General features: G+C 34.3%; 1 protein-coding gene across 7 annotated transcripts in view; it reads right to left on the reverse strand.

The window, feature by feature from the left end:
* The window catches only part of LOC115230269 (rab GTPase-activating protein 1), a 140,938-nt gene that overhangs the window by 13,935 nt on the left and 107,893 nt on the right, over positions 1-19,110 (reverse strand). For 6 of the 7 annotated variants that reach the window (XM_029800505.2, XM_029800501.2, XM_029800478.2 and 3 more), the window contains 9 exons: positions 16,741-16,907; positions 14,846-14,869; positions 10,588-10,747; positions 10,053-10,300; positions 7,717-7,830; positions 6,908-6,982; positions 3,498-3,623; positions 2,940-3,083; positions 1,179-1,220 (listed from right to left, as the gene is read on the reverse strand). In XM_029800505.2, coding sequence (XP_029656365.1) covers positions 1,179-1,220; positions 2,940-3,083; positions 3,498-3,623; positions 6,908-6,982; positions 7,717-7,830; positions 10,053-10,300; positions 10,588-10,747; positions 14,846-14,869; positions 16,741-16,907 — 1,100 coding nt within the window. The remainder of the gene's footprint in view (positions 1-1,178; positions 1,221-2,939; positions 3,084-3,497; positions 3,624-6,907; positions 6,983-7,716; positions 7,831-10,052; positions 10,301-10,587; positions 10,748-14,845; positions 14,870-16,740; positions 16,908-19,110) is intronic. The other variant, XM_029800493.2, reaches the window with a different exon arrangement.

The following is a 19,110-nucleotide window of genomic DNA, read 5'->3' on the forward strand; positions in this document are numbered from 1 at the left end:
ATGAGAGCCAAGCAGGTAGCACTGGCAACAACCATGCTCAAATGGAGCTTTTTACGTGCCACTGGCATGGCACCAGTCAGGCGCCACTGGCATCGACCACGTTCAAATGGTGCTTTTTATATGCCACCAGCATGGCATCGGCCATGACAATGACTTCACTTGACTCAGCAGGTCTTTACAAGTGCAGTTTATTGCCCAATGATTGAAGAGAATTATCTAGAATCTCAAGTATCATCATTATCATCATTTAACATCCATTTTCTAGCATCGGCTGGAAGGTTTGCCAGGAACTAGTAAGGTCAGAGGCCACACTAGGTTTCATTATCTGCTCTGGCATGGTTTCTATGGCTGGATGCCCTTTCTAATGCCAACCACTCCATAGAGTGTACTGGGTGCTTTTAACGTGGAACAGAAACAGTTATATAAAATAATTAATCAACAGCGCAGTTTCTATCTCTGACTTTCGTGCCAATTTACAATGAAGAATGTGCCTCTGACATTTGCTATTACAGAGATTTTTGTTAAACCTGTCACTTTTTTATGTGCATGGCAAAAATTTTGACTTTTTTCAAGTTTGACAATTTAATTTCAGATGAGGAAGAGGATTTAAATGGATTTAATGACAAACAAAAAATCCAAAAGAAATAATGTAGACATTGTAAACAAAATCTACAGAAAATTCAAGGATAAAGGTGATTGAATTACAATTTACTATGATAAGGAATTAACCTAAACTATTTCAAATTAGGAGATTATTACAAGCTTGATTAATCCTGTTAACAAAGATGCAGCAATTTGTTCTGCTGAAGATGTTGATGGAAATGAAACAATTGAAACGCTGTTCAAAATACTACAGAATCATATCCATTCATGGTTGTTATGCAAGCTTTTAAAATATAATGATTGCAACAAAATAGAATTCCGTGCGAAAAAGCCACAGAAGAAAGTTATTGAAGAGAGTACGTCTATAGAGCAAACACTCACGGGAGAATTTAGCTCAGGAAAGATAAAGAAAACACTATTGATCTATTTTTGACAGGGGTCTGCTTTGGTCATATCAACTTAGTATAAATCTGCATGTGTGTGTGTGTGTGTGTATTCCTGTTTAATATGATAATAAATCTATAAATGTTCAATTGGTTACTCAATATTTAAATTAGTAAAAGAAAATTAATTACCTTAAGTAATGCCAATGCAATGTTGAAAATAACATCTTTGCCCTGAAGAGGGAAAAAACAATACATTAAAGAAATAATATTAAAGTATGATGTTTTTCTACAACATATGATATAACTGATATAATGACAGGTTAAAACTGTTACTATTGACTTCTCATTGAATGAAGGAGTGTTTATGCAATTGCTTGACTAGTTAAAAATATCAGTCAATGAAGGAGTCTTTATGTGGTTGTTTCAAAGTTAGAAATAGCCCATTTTATGCTTGTCTTCAATTAAGTTAACATGACAGCTTTTCTGTGGAATTGGTGCAGTTAAACTGAATAGACTGCTGCATGTATCTGCTTGCCCATTTTACCTTTCACTTACTTGGGATTTATTTAGGTTTCAATGGAGAAATAAGGAAACCTTATTACTTTTTCATATTTACCCATGTGAACAACAAGTTAACATGAAGGATCCTCTCCTATCACTCAATTCACTAGAAGTAGCACCCAAATTTCAATCAGATCAAACTCCTTTAAAAAAATTGCATAATGGTCCTAAGCAATGTCTGAACAAAAGTTGGGATGATTATGATTAGAACATTTCCGATCATAAGTCTGCTCAATTGAGAGGTAATCTGAAGGCCAGACAACAGCAACAAGTTAAACTAGTTTCAATCTTAGAGAACAGTACAACACAATATGAGTTTTCACCCTATATAGAAGAAAACTTTACGATAGTGCTACACTTAGATTTTTACATATCCTTCTTTTTTTTTTATGTTGGGTGATACTGTGAGAAGGTAGTACAGTAGTAGATTTTTGAAGAAAAAATTTTTATTCAGAACTTCAGACTTGTATCAATGGATTTTCCTACTACCATTTCTCTCAATTGGTACCTCTTATGTCTCCTATATGCCACAATATCAACGAGCCACAATCTCCGCTGGTTTGCTTGCTCGTCACTGCTCAACTCATAGACACAAGCAACGATTTCTTTACCGAATCGTTACTGGCAACGAAAAATGGTGCCTGTACATCAATATGAAGCAGCATAAGGAATGGCTTAGCCCCAGTAAACAAGCAACACTGTGCGTGAAACAAGATCTTCATCCGCGTAAAACGATGTTGTGCATATGGTGGGACTGGAAAGGGATTATCCATTACGAATTGCTTGAACAGCACCAAATGGTCAATGCGGAACTCTAAGTTCAACAGATGGAACGACAACACAGCTATTCATGAGAAAAGACCTAATCATCAGCATGGAGTTCTTCTGCTACATGACAACGCCCGTTCTCATATGACCAAGGAAGCTATTCAAACGCATGGCTGCGAAGTTCTGCCACACCCACCATACTCTCCTGATTTGGCACCAACGGATTTCCGCCTCTTTTGATCTCTTTCAAATACTATGTGCAGAGTTTTGTTCAATACTGATGCAGAATTGAGAGCTTGATTGGATCAATTTTTCGAGTCGAAATTGGGTGATTTCTACCAACGAGGTATTGAAAATCTTATTGAACGTTAGGAAGAAGTTGTAAACAACAAGGGTGAATACATTATTGATTAATTAGTTGTTATTTTTTTTATTAAACCTTTTAAAAAATTTAAATTTTAAAAAATGGTGGGAACTTAGTTGCCAACCTAACAGAATCATACTGGAAGAACAGATGGGCAATTGTTAAGTTATCTTCTACTTAGGTCTAATATTACTGCTGTTGATGATGACTATAAGGATGATGTTAACAATGATAAATGAAGATTAGAATGAACTCACCTCACTAAGATAAAGGTCTAGCACATGGAACACCATGTGAAGGGGGAATTTAGCAGTAAAAAGAGTTAGGAACCACTGAGAGGCAAACATATGAGCTTCTAGACCCATATCCATAAAGTGATTATACAAGTCAGGCAGCAAGTCCTGTTAAGAAATGAAAAAATATATATAAACAGAAACATACATCTAGAAATAATCTTATAGACTATATGTATATTCACTGAGTTACTTGTCTATAGATAAAATATATTTATATAGGTTTAAAAATATATTAAAAAATTGAGATAAATTTTTCTATATTAACAGAATTATCTATTTGAAAATAGTCATTAGGAGATATATTAAGAGACTTTCACATTTGGTGATGATCTTTAAATAATATTTATACTTATAGAATCACATATCAGAAGATAATCTTTAAATGGTACTTGTATCAATAGAGCCACATATCTAGAGATAATCTTTAAAAATTATTTATATTAACTGAATCACGATAATCTTTAAAACTGAACAAAGAATTTCTCCTAAAATGGTTATCAAGTAATTCATCATACTTACATGCATGAACCGTTGGATTTGGTAAAATTTGAGATGTAATTCCTCAAAACCTTGTTTAAACAGATCTCGAAGACCATAATCAAACATAATTTTCACTAATACACAAAATGCCTGTTCTTCTGGCATCTGGAATAAAATCAATCAACAATTGATGATCTACAAAACTGGTGTAAAAAACAGATTTAGCAGAGACTTGAGACATGGATAAATGTGACAAAATTGGAGAAGTATATACTACTGAGGTAATATATGTTGCTGTAAGTAACATAAATATATATACAACATAAAAGTATAATAGGGTCATGTATACCAGAAGCTATGAATGGTGTAACAAAAATAGATTTAGCAAAATCAGAATGTTTTGGACATATCAAGTCATCCCATAAGTTCTGTCCGAATTTTGAATAAAGAAAACAAGTGATCAAATATTTAATTGAAATTTAATCATCAATGTACTTTCCCTGATTATCTATGACTTCCTTCCACCTATTTACAAGCTTTTTAATCCCATCAATGTAAAACTCTTTTGGTTTCAAAGGGAAGAACTCTGAAATGTCAGTTTTGATCTCCTCCTGGCTTGCAAAAGTTATGTCCTCCAAATGATTCTGTAAACTACAAAACAAATGGTAGTCTGAAGGAGCAAGGTCGGGAGAATAAGGTGGATGAGGAATTTTTTCCCAACCAAGCTCTTCGATCTGTGATGTGATCTTATCAGTGTGGGGTCGCGCATTGTCCCGATGAAACATCACTCCTTTTCGATTCACTAAAGAAATTTTAATTCTATTATTCTGTAAAATAATATTTAATGAGTTTAAATGTACACAAATGCATAAAAATAATTTTAATTCCATTAGACATTCTAAAATACTATTAAATTTCATTCAATTTTAAAAAAGGTAAAATCGGACAGAACTTATGGGATGACCAGATAGAATTTAACAAAATCACCAATAACCAAATTTAGCTTAGGAGTATAAAGGTAGTATTAGTTAGACTATGCTTTGCTGATGATGTGTAACAATACCAAAACATGTTCAGAGTTGTCACTATACTGCTGCAGTTCAGGTTAATTTCCAGCTGCATTTTCTTTGTAATTAAAATTTAAATTGCAAAGTTATCTCCTGTGTCATTTTTTTGCTAAAATTATTTAAAGTAATGTAATATGAAGAAAAGAGAACAATGAGCTAAGAAAAAAACAAGGTTATGCATGAAAACAGATGTAGTGTGCAAGAGAGAAGACTATATTGGTAAGAACATGTAATACATGCAGAGAATACCAGTTGTATAAAAAAAATGCTGAGCACTTCAATGGGACAGAATCTATGGAAGTGGGAAGCCAAAGGAGACATGGGACAAAGTGGCAAAACCTGATATCAAAAGGCTGCACCCTATGAAGGAAAAGACAAAGAGCTGCAACTTATGGTGTTGTACTGTACTGTGGAGGAAGATCTGCCAAATGAAGGAAGACAATGGATATGATAATGAAGGAAGATAGTGGTGGTGATGGTGAAGGTGGTTCTTGCTGGACATTAGGGTGTAAAATATCTACATTTGATTCCCAACTGAATATTATATTCATATTAAGATACCATATATTAATCTCCCTCCTCACTCTCTTTCATTCTCTCTTATCTGTCTCTCACCCCCTACTCTATCACAGGTGGAATGGTAGGAGAGGGATAGTGATATCCCACCATCAATATCTCTCTCTTATCATGCCACCTGTGTACAGTGGAATGACATCACACTGTATTTAATTACTCCTTTTTTATCACTAACCATTACTCTCTCCCACTTCTTGTACTCTCGTTTCTTTTACTTTATTTCCCTCCCAGCTTGTTCTCATCTTCCATCATGCTATTTCTATCCTATTTCATTACTAACAATCATCATGTAACTATCTACCACTTTCTCTGTCTATCTCTCTCCCTTCACTATCTCTCCTCTTGCTTCTGTCACATTCATTCTCTCCCATTACTCTCTGCCCCATCACCCTCTCACTCTGGCTCTCTTTCATCATTCTCTCACTCTCACTTCTATTGCCAAGGATGAGATAACTGTCTGGTGCTAGTGAGCAAATGAATGGAGACAATATAGGTTAGGGTGGACTCTTTGGTCTTGTAGCAACTTCTCTAGTACTAGTGCCACTATAAAATACATTCAATATACAGCATAAAGATTGAGAACAGGAAGGGAGTCTAGCCATAGAAATATACCAAAAATTAAATGTATAGGTGAAACATGGTCCCAAAGATATTTGAGAGGGTATCATCTCCAAATGAGAATTGATTTGGTTCATAATAAACCTGTTTATCCCATGCCAGATGGAAAAGCAGATGAAAACTAATAAAAGGAGAGAAGATGCCACCATAGTTATCTCTCTTGCATTTATCAGCTTGTATCTTTAATGCTCTGCTACTCTCTCACTCATATGTTTCCTCTTCTGTGTAGATTAATATGACATACACAATGATTTCTTGTTTTTTTCTAGCCTCAGCTGATCAACCAGTCATCATCCATGTCAGGCATAGAGCATCACACTTCTTACACAAGCTTTAATTGGATAGAGAGCTATAAGTTTGTGACAGGGACACATCAGAATAAACAAAGAAACACTGGAAGAGTCAAGGAGACATCATGGATGGAGTTAAGTAGCAGTAAGTAGACAACTGGAATTAGTTGTCTACTTACTTCAACTTACTTAGTTGAATTGCAATAGATTCATTGGCAACAATTTAGACACTGAAATCAATGTAAGGAGTGGTAACAATCTGATAACAGTAATAATAATGAACGTATTGCATACAGTGCTTAGATGCACTGCAACTCATCAGAAAAGGTAGCCAAAAGTGCATGAATAATACACAGAATAATGTGCAAGAAGTGAACAGTGAATAAGTTGTTAAAAAAAATAGGGGTGGAAGTTTTAAAGGATGCAGTGTCTCAACAGCCAACTACTGATGTGAGTAATTTAGTCCATGCTTCAGCAATTCTGAGCATGAAAAAATGCTTCCAAAAGTCATGGGTGCTGTGTTGTCTTCTGATTTTGTAAACATGTCCACAAATGTTATATATATATAATTCAAAAAGGTGCTCAAAGTCATTGTTGGAAAGATGGTGGATCATCATGTGGGTGTCTACCAAGTCATTTGCCAAATGTTGGAGTTTTAATGTGCCCGTGCCCAGGGATGCAGGATGTTCAGAGTATGGTAGATGCCTGACAGTGGGTATTCATCTGGTTGCATGCTTTTAAACAGTTTCCGGAAGATTGATATGCTGAGCAAGACTGTGGTTCCAGAATGGTGATGCAAATTCTAAGTGTGAACAAACCATAGTCATATACAGTTTTAAATAGATAGCTGGAGATAGCTATTAATAGTATTAGGTAAAAAAAAACCCAGTAAACTCACATGTAATAATAACGCAGCAGCAAGAAAAGATAAGCCTTGGCAGTATCCAACTTCTTCATCATAAACAGAGTAGGCCTAGAACAGAAATCACAAAAATCACTTAGTGAACAATCAAATAGGAAGTATATTTAGAAATGTAAAACTTGTGTATATTCTGATAGACATATATGCATGATGTGTCTGTGTCAGTGTTTAACTAGTAATCCCTTACTTGAAACAAAAGGAAATAAGTAAGGATTGGTGACAGGAAAAGCATCTGGTCATAAAATCTTTCCTCAGATACCATTCCTGTTTAAGCCATGTTAGCATGTGAAAACAAATGCTAAATGAATAAGGGATCATTAAAAAATGGAAATGTAGAGAGTTTAGTTTATATTATCTCCTTGAAAGAGAAAAATCAATCCTATGCATTTGTTTCTCAACCATTTTCCTTCTGCCATGAGTGGGTTAATTTTACAAATTCAAAGAACAATCAAAGCAGATATCTTATAATTTAATGAAGGTTACAAATTTGATGTGGTAGATATTCTTTGTCAATAACAAGTGGTAGACATCGGTGTGATATTGTGGTAGTTATATATAACTAACAGATTTATATATAACTAACAGATGTTTAGTGAGATGTGAATACACAATTGACTAATTGTGTATTCACATCTCACTAAACATTAAATCTTACATGAAACATTTAACCCACCCTTTCTCTCATAAAGGTTCTAATATTAAGATATTTATATAGGATGTTTCTCTCCCAATTTTCATCAAAAGAAAGCAAAAACTCAGTTGACAATTTGAGAATGAAATCTTACTTTGCTGATTTTATATAAAGAATCTTGACCAACTCCTCCAGATTCTTTGAAAAAGTCATGAGCAGGAAATGTTCTGTTGATATCTCTTAAAATAACTTGCTCATTTGGGGATTCCTGGAAAAGAATTATTCAAATAAGTTTATATACTTCACTGAAGAGGTCTTATAAGATGGAAACATGTCTGAAGTTGTTTTTCATATTAAAATAATATTAAACATTAACAGCTAATATTGTCTTTTATTCACCAAATTATTTATAATTATATTCTTTAATATTTGCTACATTAAATATGTTGACACAAATTTAACAAATATTTTTATGCAGGTAGCATTTCTGAGTAATTAACCATAGTGATTTATCTATTTTTTAACATTAATATACAATCAGTTATTATTACTGTTATGGGAATTATCTGACATGAAATGTTCACTTAAAGAAATAACTGGAAGATTCTCCTGAGACATAAAACATTAATGATATCAGAGTTCAGTCGGTAACTAGTCAAGTTAATAGCCCTACAATCAAGTGATTATGTCACTGCATAGTCATATCAGTGATTATATGACTATACAGTAAGGTCAATCAGACCAGTGACTACACAATCTAACTGGAAACTAAATAGTCAGACCAATAGCTATGGATCAATACTACATGGAAAATATAGAAATTTAAGCTCTACCTACATGAGGCATCCTACTAACTGTAGCCTTCAGTAGCCCAGTATTTGAAACAGGTATACATTCATCCAAAGAATGTTTAACACTTTAGCATTCAGATTATTTTGTTTAATGTAATGCTTATTTATTCACATTATTTTGAATTACTCATGCATTATCTTTTTGTTTTGAGATTTTGATGAGAGCTTGTATATTTTTAGTGTGTCATAAACCAATTCAAAGAAGGCTTTTATTCAAACTTTATTTCTGCTTGCCATCTAATCAATTAATCATGGCTGTCCACTGATTAAGATGCGTTGATTTATATTAAGTAAAGTCAGTATCCATCTATCAACATCACTCGACACTATATCGCATTTTTGTACTCAATACAAAATAAGATATTTATATTTTCATCTATTATTTACTATTGTAGAAAGGAATTAATGATATGATATTATAATTCATAACAGTATTCCCAGCTGAGTCAAAAGTTAGTCAAAATGCATTCAAAATGTATAGTCCTTTAGATAAAAAGGGGCCTTGATAATTCGCCCTGATCTCAGTTTTCTTGTCTCTTTTTGTCCTTGAATAGTTGGTATTTTGTTACCTGTATTATTCTCATTCAGGTATTCTTCACAAGTTTTGTTACCCATATTATTCTCATTCAGGCATTCTTCACCGGTTGCTAATCTGCTCATGTTTTCAGGTGCCGGACTGTGAGCTCTGTTTCTTTGTTGATACATAGCTTCTACTGGGTTGGTTCCTTGTTGATTTATTATTTGTGGATTTTGTTGTTCTGTATCAAACTCTATTTGTGTAGTTAGCCCTGGTAGTGTTTGTGTGCTATCTTTACTTCCTTGATTGAAAGATTGTCCTGTTGGAGTGAGATTGTGTGTTGACACTGTATCTACTTATCCGTTTCCAAATTGTATGCGTGCAAAATGGGGAGAAATCGTCTCCAACAATTTAACATTTTCTACAAGTGGACCCCACTTATTTCCGAGATATTGATGATGTAGTATTGTGCTTCTGATATTCTGGAGGAATTCAGGTAGAATGGTTCCCACTGTCGATGATCTTGAAAATTTAAACATTCGCGCATGAGGGGTTATGTTGGTAGCTGTACAGAGGAGTCCTCTCATGGCTGATAGTGCCATAGGAAGAACTGTCAACCATTGTCTTTTATCTAGTTGTAGTGAACTAAGGGCTAGATTTATGGTCTTCATGAAGGCACTTCCAAGGCCTCGATGCCTGTATTAATTGACCCATAAGTGGTTTGTGGAAGTGGAGTTTGAGTTTGTTGCATGTAGAGCAAGCATCATTTCACTTATTCCATTGAGGGAGAATGACAGGTTTCGTACTTTACAGCAGTGAAGTGGACGGGTCACTCCTGGATGGCATAGTAGTTTGTGAAGGGTTATTAGTGTTGTAGTGTCTCCTGTTGCTGCACATCTTGATAGCATATCTGCTGCTTTGTTTTGAGTTCCTATTCTACAGGAGATTGTGCAATTTATGTCTGAGAGGTCCATGTGCCAGCATATAAGTTATTCAATTTTGAGTTTTGATGTCCCTTGCTTATTGAAGATCTTCGCCACCTAGCATTGATTGGTGACAATGTTGTAGTATAGGGAAACATGTATTAGGTGGTGCCAATTGTAAATTTTTGTAAACTCTTACCTTTGTTATAAGAATTCTATATGCTTCTAAAAGTTCTATGTTGTTGTCACAGCCAGCCAGCAGCTGCCAAACTTCTCCACGCAATGCCTCAGGGATACCTTTGCGTGCAAGAGTTGAAACCTGTTTGGGTCGCATTGAGAGGTTTTGGTGCCATTTTGTGAGAACATCGTGCCAAGCCTCCAGTATATTCTCATCAGTGACATCTTTACTTACAGCTCCAGAACCACTCAGTAAGGGTTCATCTCCATCTAGAGATAGAAACAAAGAAAACATTTATAGATATTTACATTCTGCTCCATAAACCTCAAATAGGGACATTAAAACTATGGAAAGGCTTATGAAAAAATACTTCAAAAGACTTGAAGGTGGGTGTGTGTTAAGGATTATTGTTGTTGTTTTTGTTGTTGGTGGTGGCGGCGGTGGTGATGATGATGATGATGACAGTGATAGTAATGGTAATATCAAAAGAGCAGAAACAAAGTGAACAGATCTGTCATGGAGAAACATTGAAACAACTGAATAAAGGAATAAATACCAGATTCCTCATCAGGTTCCTGAGGAGTTTGAATATCTTCATGAAGATGTTTACTTGTAGTAAGACCAAGTCCAAGACCAGTTTTCTTCCTGTCAATCTCGGTTTGGCTCTCAACAGTGATTACTTCATATTTTGATTCACAAGGCATGGAACCCTCCATCTGTTAAAGGGAGTAGGAAGAAAAAAAAAGGAATACTTAAGCCAAATTTGACAGTAATAGTCTTGAGATAAAACAAGAAAAAGGAGAAAATTATCATGTGGCTGGAGAGTGAAGATTATAGAAGAAAACTAAACAATAACATGAAATGCAACAATAACATCAAATTCAACAATAAACATCACATATAACAATAACAACAAATATATACAACAACTAACAAGCAACAATAAACAGGGACTGAAGCCAATACAGATGTAGATCTATTGTATGGAGTATAGACATACAGAGAAACATGCACATGCAGACACATATGGATTTGTCTTGCAAAACAAGGCCAAATACGAGAAACAACATACTTCTGAAGCATCTAACAATTCCCTTGTTATATAGTTGTGTGGTGTTTGTGTGTGTGTATACAAACACACACACACTATATATATATATATATAAACACATACACACACTAACTACTCATACATAAGCACGGAAAACGGACGTTAAACGATGATGATGATGATGATATATATACACACATACACTCTTACAAAACAATGTTAACAAACATACAACACAAGTATGATTGATTGTATAAACACAAAGCATATTACTTAACACACACACACACACACACAAGTTCTTTTTCTTCCATAGAAACAAACATCAGAAAGCATGTATGATATGTATTAAAAAGCTTCCTGACCACAAAATACAATGTGGTTGTTATAGAAATGGCAAAGGGTATATTGTTACTTGACAGTGGGAAACAACTATAATATCCTTATAATCAATACAGCAGAACTGATAAATTACTGTTTGTTTCAACACTATATATATACACACATATATATATATTAGCTACATAAATTTTGAGAAGAGTTTTGAAGTGATATATATTTGTCAGACAGTTCCCTCATCTTGACTACATGGCTGACGCATTTCAAGCAATATTATCTCCAATCATCTTTAGGTGAATATTCAAAGTTACTCCAAGGATTAAAACTAAAAATTTAATTTTATTAACTGGGCCTGCAGCTTTAATCACTAAGCCTACTAAACATTAGACTTAAGTTCTATAGAGTCTGTTATATGGTGGCAAAATGCTTAAAAGTCTAAAGCTTAAATACATTAAAATCATTAAAATGACTAAATTCATCGTTCAGAATAGCAGGCAAGTGATTAGAACATGTGATATGGTTGAGAAAAAAAGATAGTGGGAATTATACTGACTGAAACATATCAATAACACATCTAAGATAAAGAAATAATTTGAAAAACAGAAATCAATATATTTCTTAAGCTCTCTAAAATCTCATTTTTTAATCCTTTTTGATATCAACATGCTCAACACCCACCACCCATGAATTTATGATACAAACTTCCTGTTTAAAAGTTAACTAAAAAAAAAAACTTCCAGTAAAATTTCATGTTATCTTATGTTCCAAATTCCATGTTAATAACGAGAAAGTTATTTTATTAAATTTTCCATTACTTTCAAAATTGACTGAAAGAAAGGTAATATATTTCAACAGAAATACAAAAACAAAAGTGTTAAACATATCCTAACATAAGAGATACATGGCAACAGTAAAACTTTGACTTGAAGATAGGTGGTTTAAAATGCTGCAGCAGCAACACTCTACTCTCTGTAACTCAGTCAATCTAGCTGAAACTGTGAATCACCTCATGTTAGTAGGGAAAAGCTCACCTATAAAACAAATGTTTCACCAATTCAAATTTACAGAATCATTTAACCAATGATTACTTCTCCATATTAATTAACTTTGTCCAAGTTAACATGGTCTGACCTAGATTTTTGTGTTAGTACAATTTGTCCTAGTCCTAGCTCTCTATGTTAACTTGCTTTGTCCTAATTTTCCATATAAGCATAATTTGTTCTAGTTCTCCAGGTTAACGTGGTTTGTCCCAGTTCTTGGTATTAATACAGTTTATACTAGATCTGAAACAGTTTAGTCGACCATAAACCCAGGAAAAACAAAGATATCTATTCACCAGTTATCTTTCAAAGTTTGAAACCAAGAAACGTTAATTAAGCCCTACAACTACTCAACTATACCTCCTTTCTAAAGCCAATATTTCTCAGAGAAATATATTAATCAGTAACTGAAAATATTGAAAAAGCAAGGTAGTAAATGATTATGTTAAAGATCTCATATCCATCCAAATAATTAACAGTAAATAAATAATAGAGTTCACGCACAACTGAAAGAGGATGTGCTTGATTCTTTTACAGTTAACCTGTCCAAAACTGCATCTAGTCCCTGTTACCAACCCTTTTGGAACTACTTGTAAGAAGTGTTCATATTTAAATGAAAAATCTCAATCAAAATATTGTTATTATATTAATGATACAACAATATTCAAGTAGTTCCTTTAGAGTTTGTTGTAAGACTATATTGTGCACCAGATACCATTACCTTAATATAATAGTTACAGTATTTTTTGTCAAAATCCCCTCCAAATTTTTCATTATTTTGAAAATTTATTGAAACAAAATCAGTGTCTTGATAAAAATAAATTCAATAAAATGGTTAAACAGTAACATTACATAGATTCCCTCTCCAGTTAGTTTCTACATATAGCTAGTGGTGACTCTTGGGTCTGAGTGTAAAACAGCCTATCTTTAGTATATCTCTTCTCTTTGCATAGATTTTATTTAATTATTACACAACCTCCACCATCCTCCACACATACACTGCCATGCCTTAACCACTCTAGACCCTACTCCAACAATTGTGGGCAAATGAAAGTTTAATCTGGTCTACACAGGATTTGAACTGCTAGATCACAGGCATCAAGTTTGTTTCTAGCAGCTATCAATTTCAACAATCTTACCTCTGCATCAACTTAATGATTTATTTTAGCCCTATATTTTTCTTTAAATTCAGCCCTGAGGTCAGTCCATTATTCCTCTGCTACTCAGAATAATTATCAATATACTTCATTACAAAACATTCATTACAATGTACTTCCTCACAAATGATTCTCAAGATTATAATTTACAGAAACAGATCAACTATCTTTATATGTCATCACATCTACTGCCCTCTGTAGCATTACAGTTACTACCTTCCATGAATTAACATTCACTTCCCTGCATATCATCATATTTCTCAACGTAGCACTAATTGTATACCACATTCATTATCCTACATACTGCTACTATGCACTACCCTACATAGGACTGATATATACTACATCCACTGTCTACATTCTACCATATTCCTTGCTCCAAATGGTACAGTGGTTCATTGCCCTACAGGGTACTGAAATATACCAACTTTCATCTGCAGAGCATCTATGCTACCTTCAAGCTTTTCTCACTACTCTACTAAAGTTTTTAAAGTCCCCCAAACAACATGAAACAAATCTACAACAAAGTAAACAATATTCCAGAGAAATAATATATGTCACTGTAAGAGTTACAGAGGAAGAAATACAAGAGAGTTTAGGGGAGGAAAGATGGGAAGACAGAGTGTGCATAAACTGAATGAGGGAGAAAGGGAAAAGGGGAAGAGAGAGATAGCAGGAGAAAGAGATAAGGACAGAGAAATACAATCAACAATTTTAATGAGGTTTTCTTTCCAACAGTCTATGGAGAGAGGCTGTGGCAGTAATATAAGAGCAATGGAGTATACTAGACTATGTGACATTACTACATGAGAGTATGGTGTGAGAAACATGTAGACTATGAAACATGAGTGTGCAAGGTATGAAGGTATGATAACATGTAGAGCAGTCTAAACTTTGTGATGTTGCTACATGAATTTAGAGTATGATAATGAAAGCATATAAAGCACCTTAAACTATGTGATATTGCTGCATGTGCACAAATAGGGGAGAATGATAACAGTAAATAGCAGTCAAAGTTATACAATAATGCTAACTGAGTGTATGATGAGTGATAATGATAACATAGAGAGCAGCTTAAACTACAAGATTTTGCTACAGTTGAGCAGTATATTTTATAGCGTGATAGAAGGAGTTTACTCAGAGGTTACTTCATCCAGCAAGATTTGAGAGACAACATGGAATATAATATAGTGCAGCGGTAACAGAAGCGGGCTTTACATCACTTACCTCTTGACATGTCCATTCTGGGACCTAGCAGATGAATGAGAGAACAATAATGACTTTCACCTAATGAGGCTGGTTAGGGAACATGATTATTAAACACGGGGCTGAGTGTAATGCAGGTAGAAAAGGAGAACATAGAGAGAGGGGAAAATAGGTTGATGAAGCAATTGTTAGAAAGAAATTATAACTGACACTTCAACCTGACCTCCGGACTGACCCAATCACAGCATTTTAGTTTTAATAAATAAATAAATAAATAGAATTCTTTTGATTAGATCAATTTTTAGATTCAATTGTAAGTAAAATTGCTCAACAATACATTATTGTTTAAAATTTTAACAACTTTAACTTTTATGGTTTTGATTATCAACCTAATAGTTCAGCTGTTAAAATATCCAAATTCCCACTGTCTTCAGACGCCATCTTTGATACATAGCAGGAGAGAGAGTGTGGGGAGAGAACAATACTTAAATACAAAAGGAGATAAATAGCTAGATTTAAGAAGTTAGCTGCCAGCAACAGTTGCCAGGTGTGACAGTAATGGATGAAATATACTGTAAATATGGCCTAGTCAGTGAAATTATATATATATGTGTGTGTGTGCATGTGTGTGTGTGACATCTCTTACTTTTTATAGAGAAATGAGCAATATTTCAGATTAGTTTGTTACTAAAGGTAGCACCTCAAGACTTCATGATACTAAATTAAATGACACTTAAAGATCCAGGAAACATATGATGAAACATATGATCTAAGAAATACATTATCCAAAATGACCATGTTTTATGAAGATATGGTGTGAATTGATGAAGATTTGACTGCTATTTCTAGCATAGAGCAGTGGTTCTCAAAGAGTGGGTGGCAGATTTTAAAACAAAATATGAATTAAACTTTAGAAAATCTACACTAATGCTTGAATGTCTTAAAAAGTATTTATTTATTATAGTTATACACAAGCATAGGTGTGGCTGTGTGGTAGGAAATTTGCTTTCCAACCATTGCATGGCACCTTAGGCAAGTGTCTTCTACTATAGCTCCTGGCTATCCTTATGAGTAGATTTGGTAGACGTGTGTGTGTGTGTTGCTGGCTCTTTGTCTTGATGTTATATGATGGGAAAATATTACCTTATTTGGAAACAAGTGAGAGTTGGCAACAGGAAAGGCATCCAGCCATAGAAAACCTTGCTCAACAAATTTCTTCTGACCCATGCAAGCATGGAAAAGTTGACATTAAAATGACAACAACGATGATGATGACTAAAGAAATAAGGTAAATAACAGTTTCCTATATACATTTTACTTTCTATGTGAGGTGCACTAGTATTTTTTATATCTCAAATGTACCACAATGAAAAAAATGATTAAGAATCACTAGTTCCATTGGCTTACTTGAAGATTTGCTTGTTACAAAACAAAAATCATATTTCAAGACACTAAAAACTTGTCTGTAACAAAAGATGGCACCCGAAGTTACAAATTATGATGCCTGAAGTTACAAAAGATGGCACCTGAAGACATTCAAAGGCTTTACTGATGAAAACAATATGAATATATAAAAGAAACGCTGTAAAGGTTTGATGAAGTAGATCTTGTGTAATAATCCCTTTGACCAGAAGTGATAACAGGTAAAGATTAAATAGTTTGTTAAGTTAATACATCTATCAAAGAAGTTAATATTGTGAATAATCCTTAAGGAAAAATATAAAAGTAACCCTCAACCAACAGTTTAATACAATGTTCAAAATATAGGTCAGCTTTGGTATCTGGAGTTGTTGTAGATGCTAGTAAAGAAGTTGTTTATAAATGTTAGAATATCAGTAAAGATCTACACAGAGACTGGTGATCAACTGTTTGGTTCCAGCAGAACATCAAAGAGAGATGAAAAAAGAATGAATTACCTGTTTCAATTTGAGGTGGAATTGTTCATAGTGAGGTTTTTTAGTAAAGTACCAGAATCTCTCAGTTTGAGGGAATATTTTGGCTTTGGTTTCAATAGCAAATCTCACTGGTTCTTGGATGCCAGAGATAACCAAATCAACAGCAATAGTCAAAAACACACGATTATCTAAAAAGTATAAGGAAAAATAGTCAAAATATCTTCTTGTGCAATCAATGACAGATAATTGAAAGTATTCTGAAATATATTTAAATAGTGTATTTTCTATTCATATATATACTTGGGGCACACAGTAAATGTGCACTGAGACATGGATGATGAAATCTCATGGAGAATAAGGCTAGACTGGTAGGTTTTTACCTCAATAAAAGATGTGCTTAAAGCAAAGCTGGACAAGACCCTATACACCAGTCTCTTCAATAGCATTGTCCTATCTGTGCCCTTATATGCAAGTGAGGTGTGGTTTACTATGTAGCGAGAAGAACAACAATTGGCTATGGCACAAAGAGTATATCTGAAATGAGGTGATTCAAGAATGAAAGACAGTGAATGACATGACTGCAGAATACTAGAAGCACAAATTCCACTGAGCCAGACATTGTGCAAGATTCACAGACAACAAGTAGACCCACGCAGTGGCTGAATAGTATCCAAGAGATCAGAAAAGAGCACTTGAAAGACCTCCACAACAACAGGGAGATGATTTACTAAAACAATGTGAGCCAAGATGGAAAAGAATGACACAATCAAGAAAAAATCTGGAAGCACAATGTGACCAGCAGTGTATAACAACATCCAATAATCCTAGTTGACACAGGTGATGTGTGTGTGTGTATTAGCAATAATTATAACAATAGAGAATATGGAGACTGGTACATTCTCAAAATTCAATTCTTTTTATTTTACAATGTCATACAGCATATTTTTAGCAAATCATTTAAATTCATTTAGAGATTGAAGTAAGACGAACAGCATGAGCTTAAACAGATTAATATGGTCTCTTAAAGATAGGAACCAGGGCTTTACCACAGAGTGGGAGATAATTTGCATGGCTACACCATATGGAATAGGGGGGAAACAGATTTGAGCTATATATAGAAGAACTGTACCAAATCTTTACATTCAGACACAAATTCCTTAATAGCAGGCTGGAACAGGGCCTAAGATGCTTACATAAACATACAAAAACCTTTAAGAAATTTAACACACATTCTAAATACCTCAATATCCCACCCACAGATGGGTGGGAAAGAAAAGATAGAAGCACATGTCTTAAACTCCTCAATTATATAGCCTAGTGTATATTCCTTTTCCTTTCTACTATCCATCATAATTAACATCACAGTCACAAAAACATCTGAATAACTAAGAACATAACACAGAACTGAACCACCCTAAAATAAAATACATTACAAAAACTATACTTGAAAGTAAGCTTATTAAGTACCCATCCACTACAATACACAAAGAAGCCTGCCAAAACAGTAACATAAACACCGACTTTGGCCAACAACTGATGTGAAACTGAGGTCAACCACACTAGTTTATAACCAGATCAGATTTCAGATCCAAAACACCCTCCCCTCACTTCCCACTGAATCCTAATCAATAAACCACTAACTGAATTCAGGTAGCTTCAAGCCAAGCTGGTTGAAAGACCATGAACAAAGCTACACAAAAAAATTATGCCCAGTTGCATGTGCAACTGCACATACTCTGTGCAATGGAAACACATGTAGGTTGTCGTAACTATAAAAATATGCTGTATGACATTGTAAAATAAAAGGAAATAAATTTTGAGGATGTACCAGTCTCCATATTCTCTATCATTATAATTATTATAATAAGTGAAGTGAACATGGAATTACCCATTGAAGGAATTTACAGTGTGAGTGACAACTCCTAATAGTCACAGGCATTAAATACTAGTTGATATGGTTAACTATAACCTGGAACACAACTGAGAGCTACCACGGTATCCGCCAGGCCAGATAATGTATCCCTCTAACCCCGCCACACGCATGCACATGTGTGTGTGTATGTCTTTATACACAGTTATATAAAAAAATAATCAAACATTAGTTGGAAAAAGTCAACAAGGACTTTCAAGTTTCACTGTCGTTGATTCCATCGGACTGTCTGACAATGCCAGCATCTAGTGAAACTTCAAAGACCACGCGCGTGAGTGTGTGTGTGTGTGTACACATGCACACACACATACTGTTTTATGTTTACATCATCATCAATATTTTACATCTGTTTTTCATGCTGGCATAAGGTAGCAGCTCAATAAGATCCAATGGGTTAGAGGACCCATCTTAGTTCAGTGCCTCAATTTTGGCAAAGTTTCTATGGCTGAATATTTTTCATA

The sequence above is a fragment of the Octopus sinensis genome, linkage group LG2, assembly GCF_006345805.1.
Source record: "Octopus sinensis linkage group LG2, ASM634580v1, whole genome shotgun sequence".
Lineage (NCBI taxonomy): Eukaryota > Metazoa > Mollusca > Cephalopoda > Octopoda > Octopodidae > Octopus > Octopus sinensis.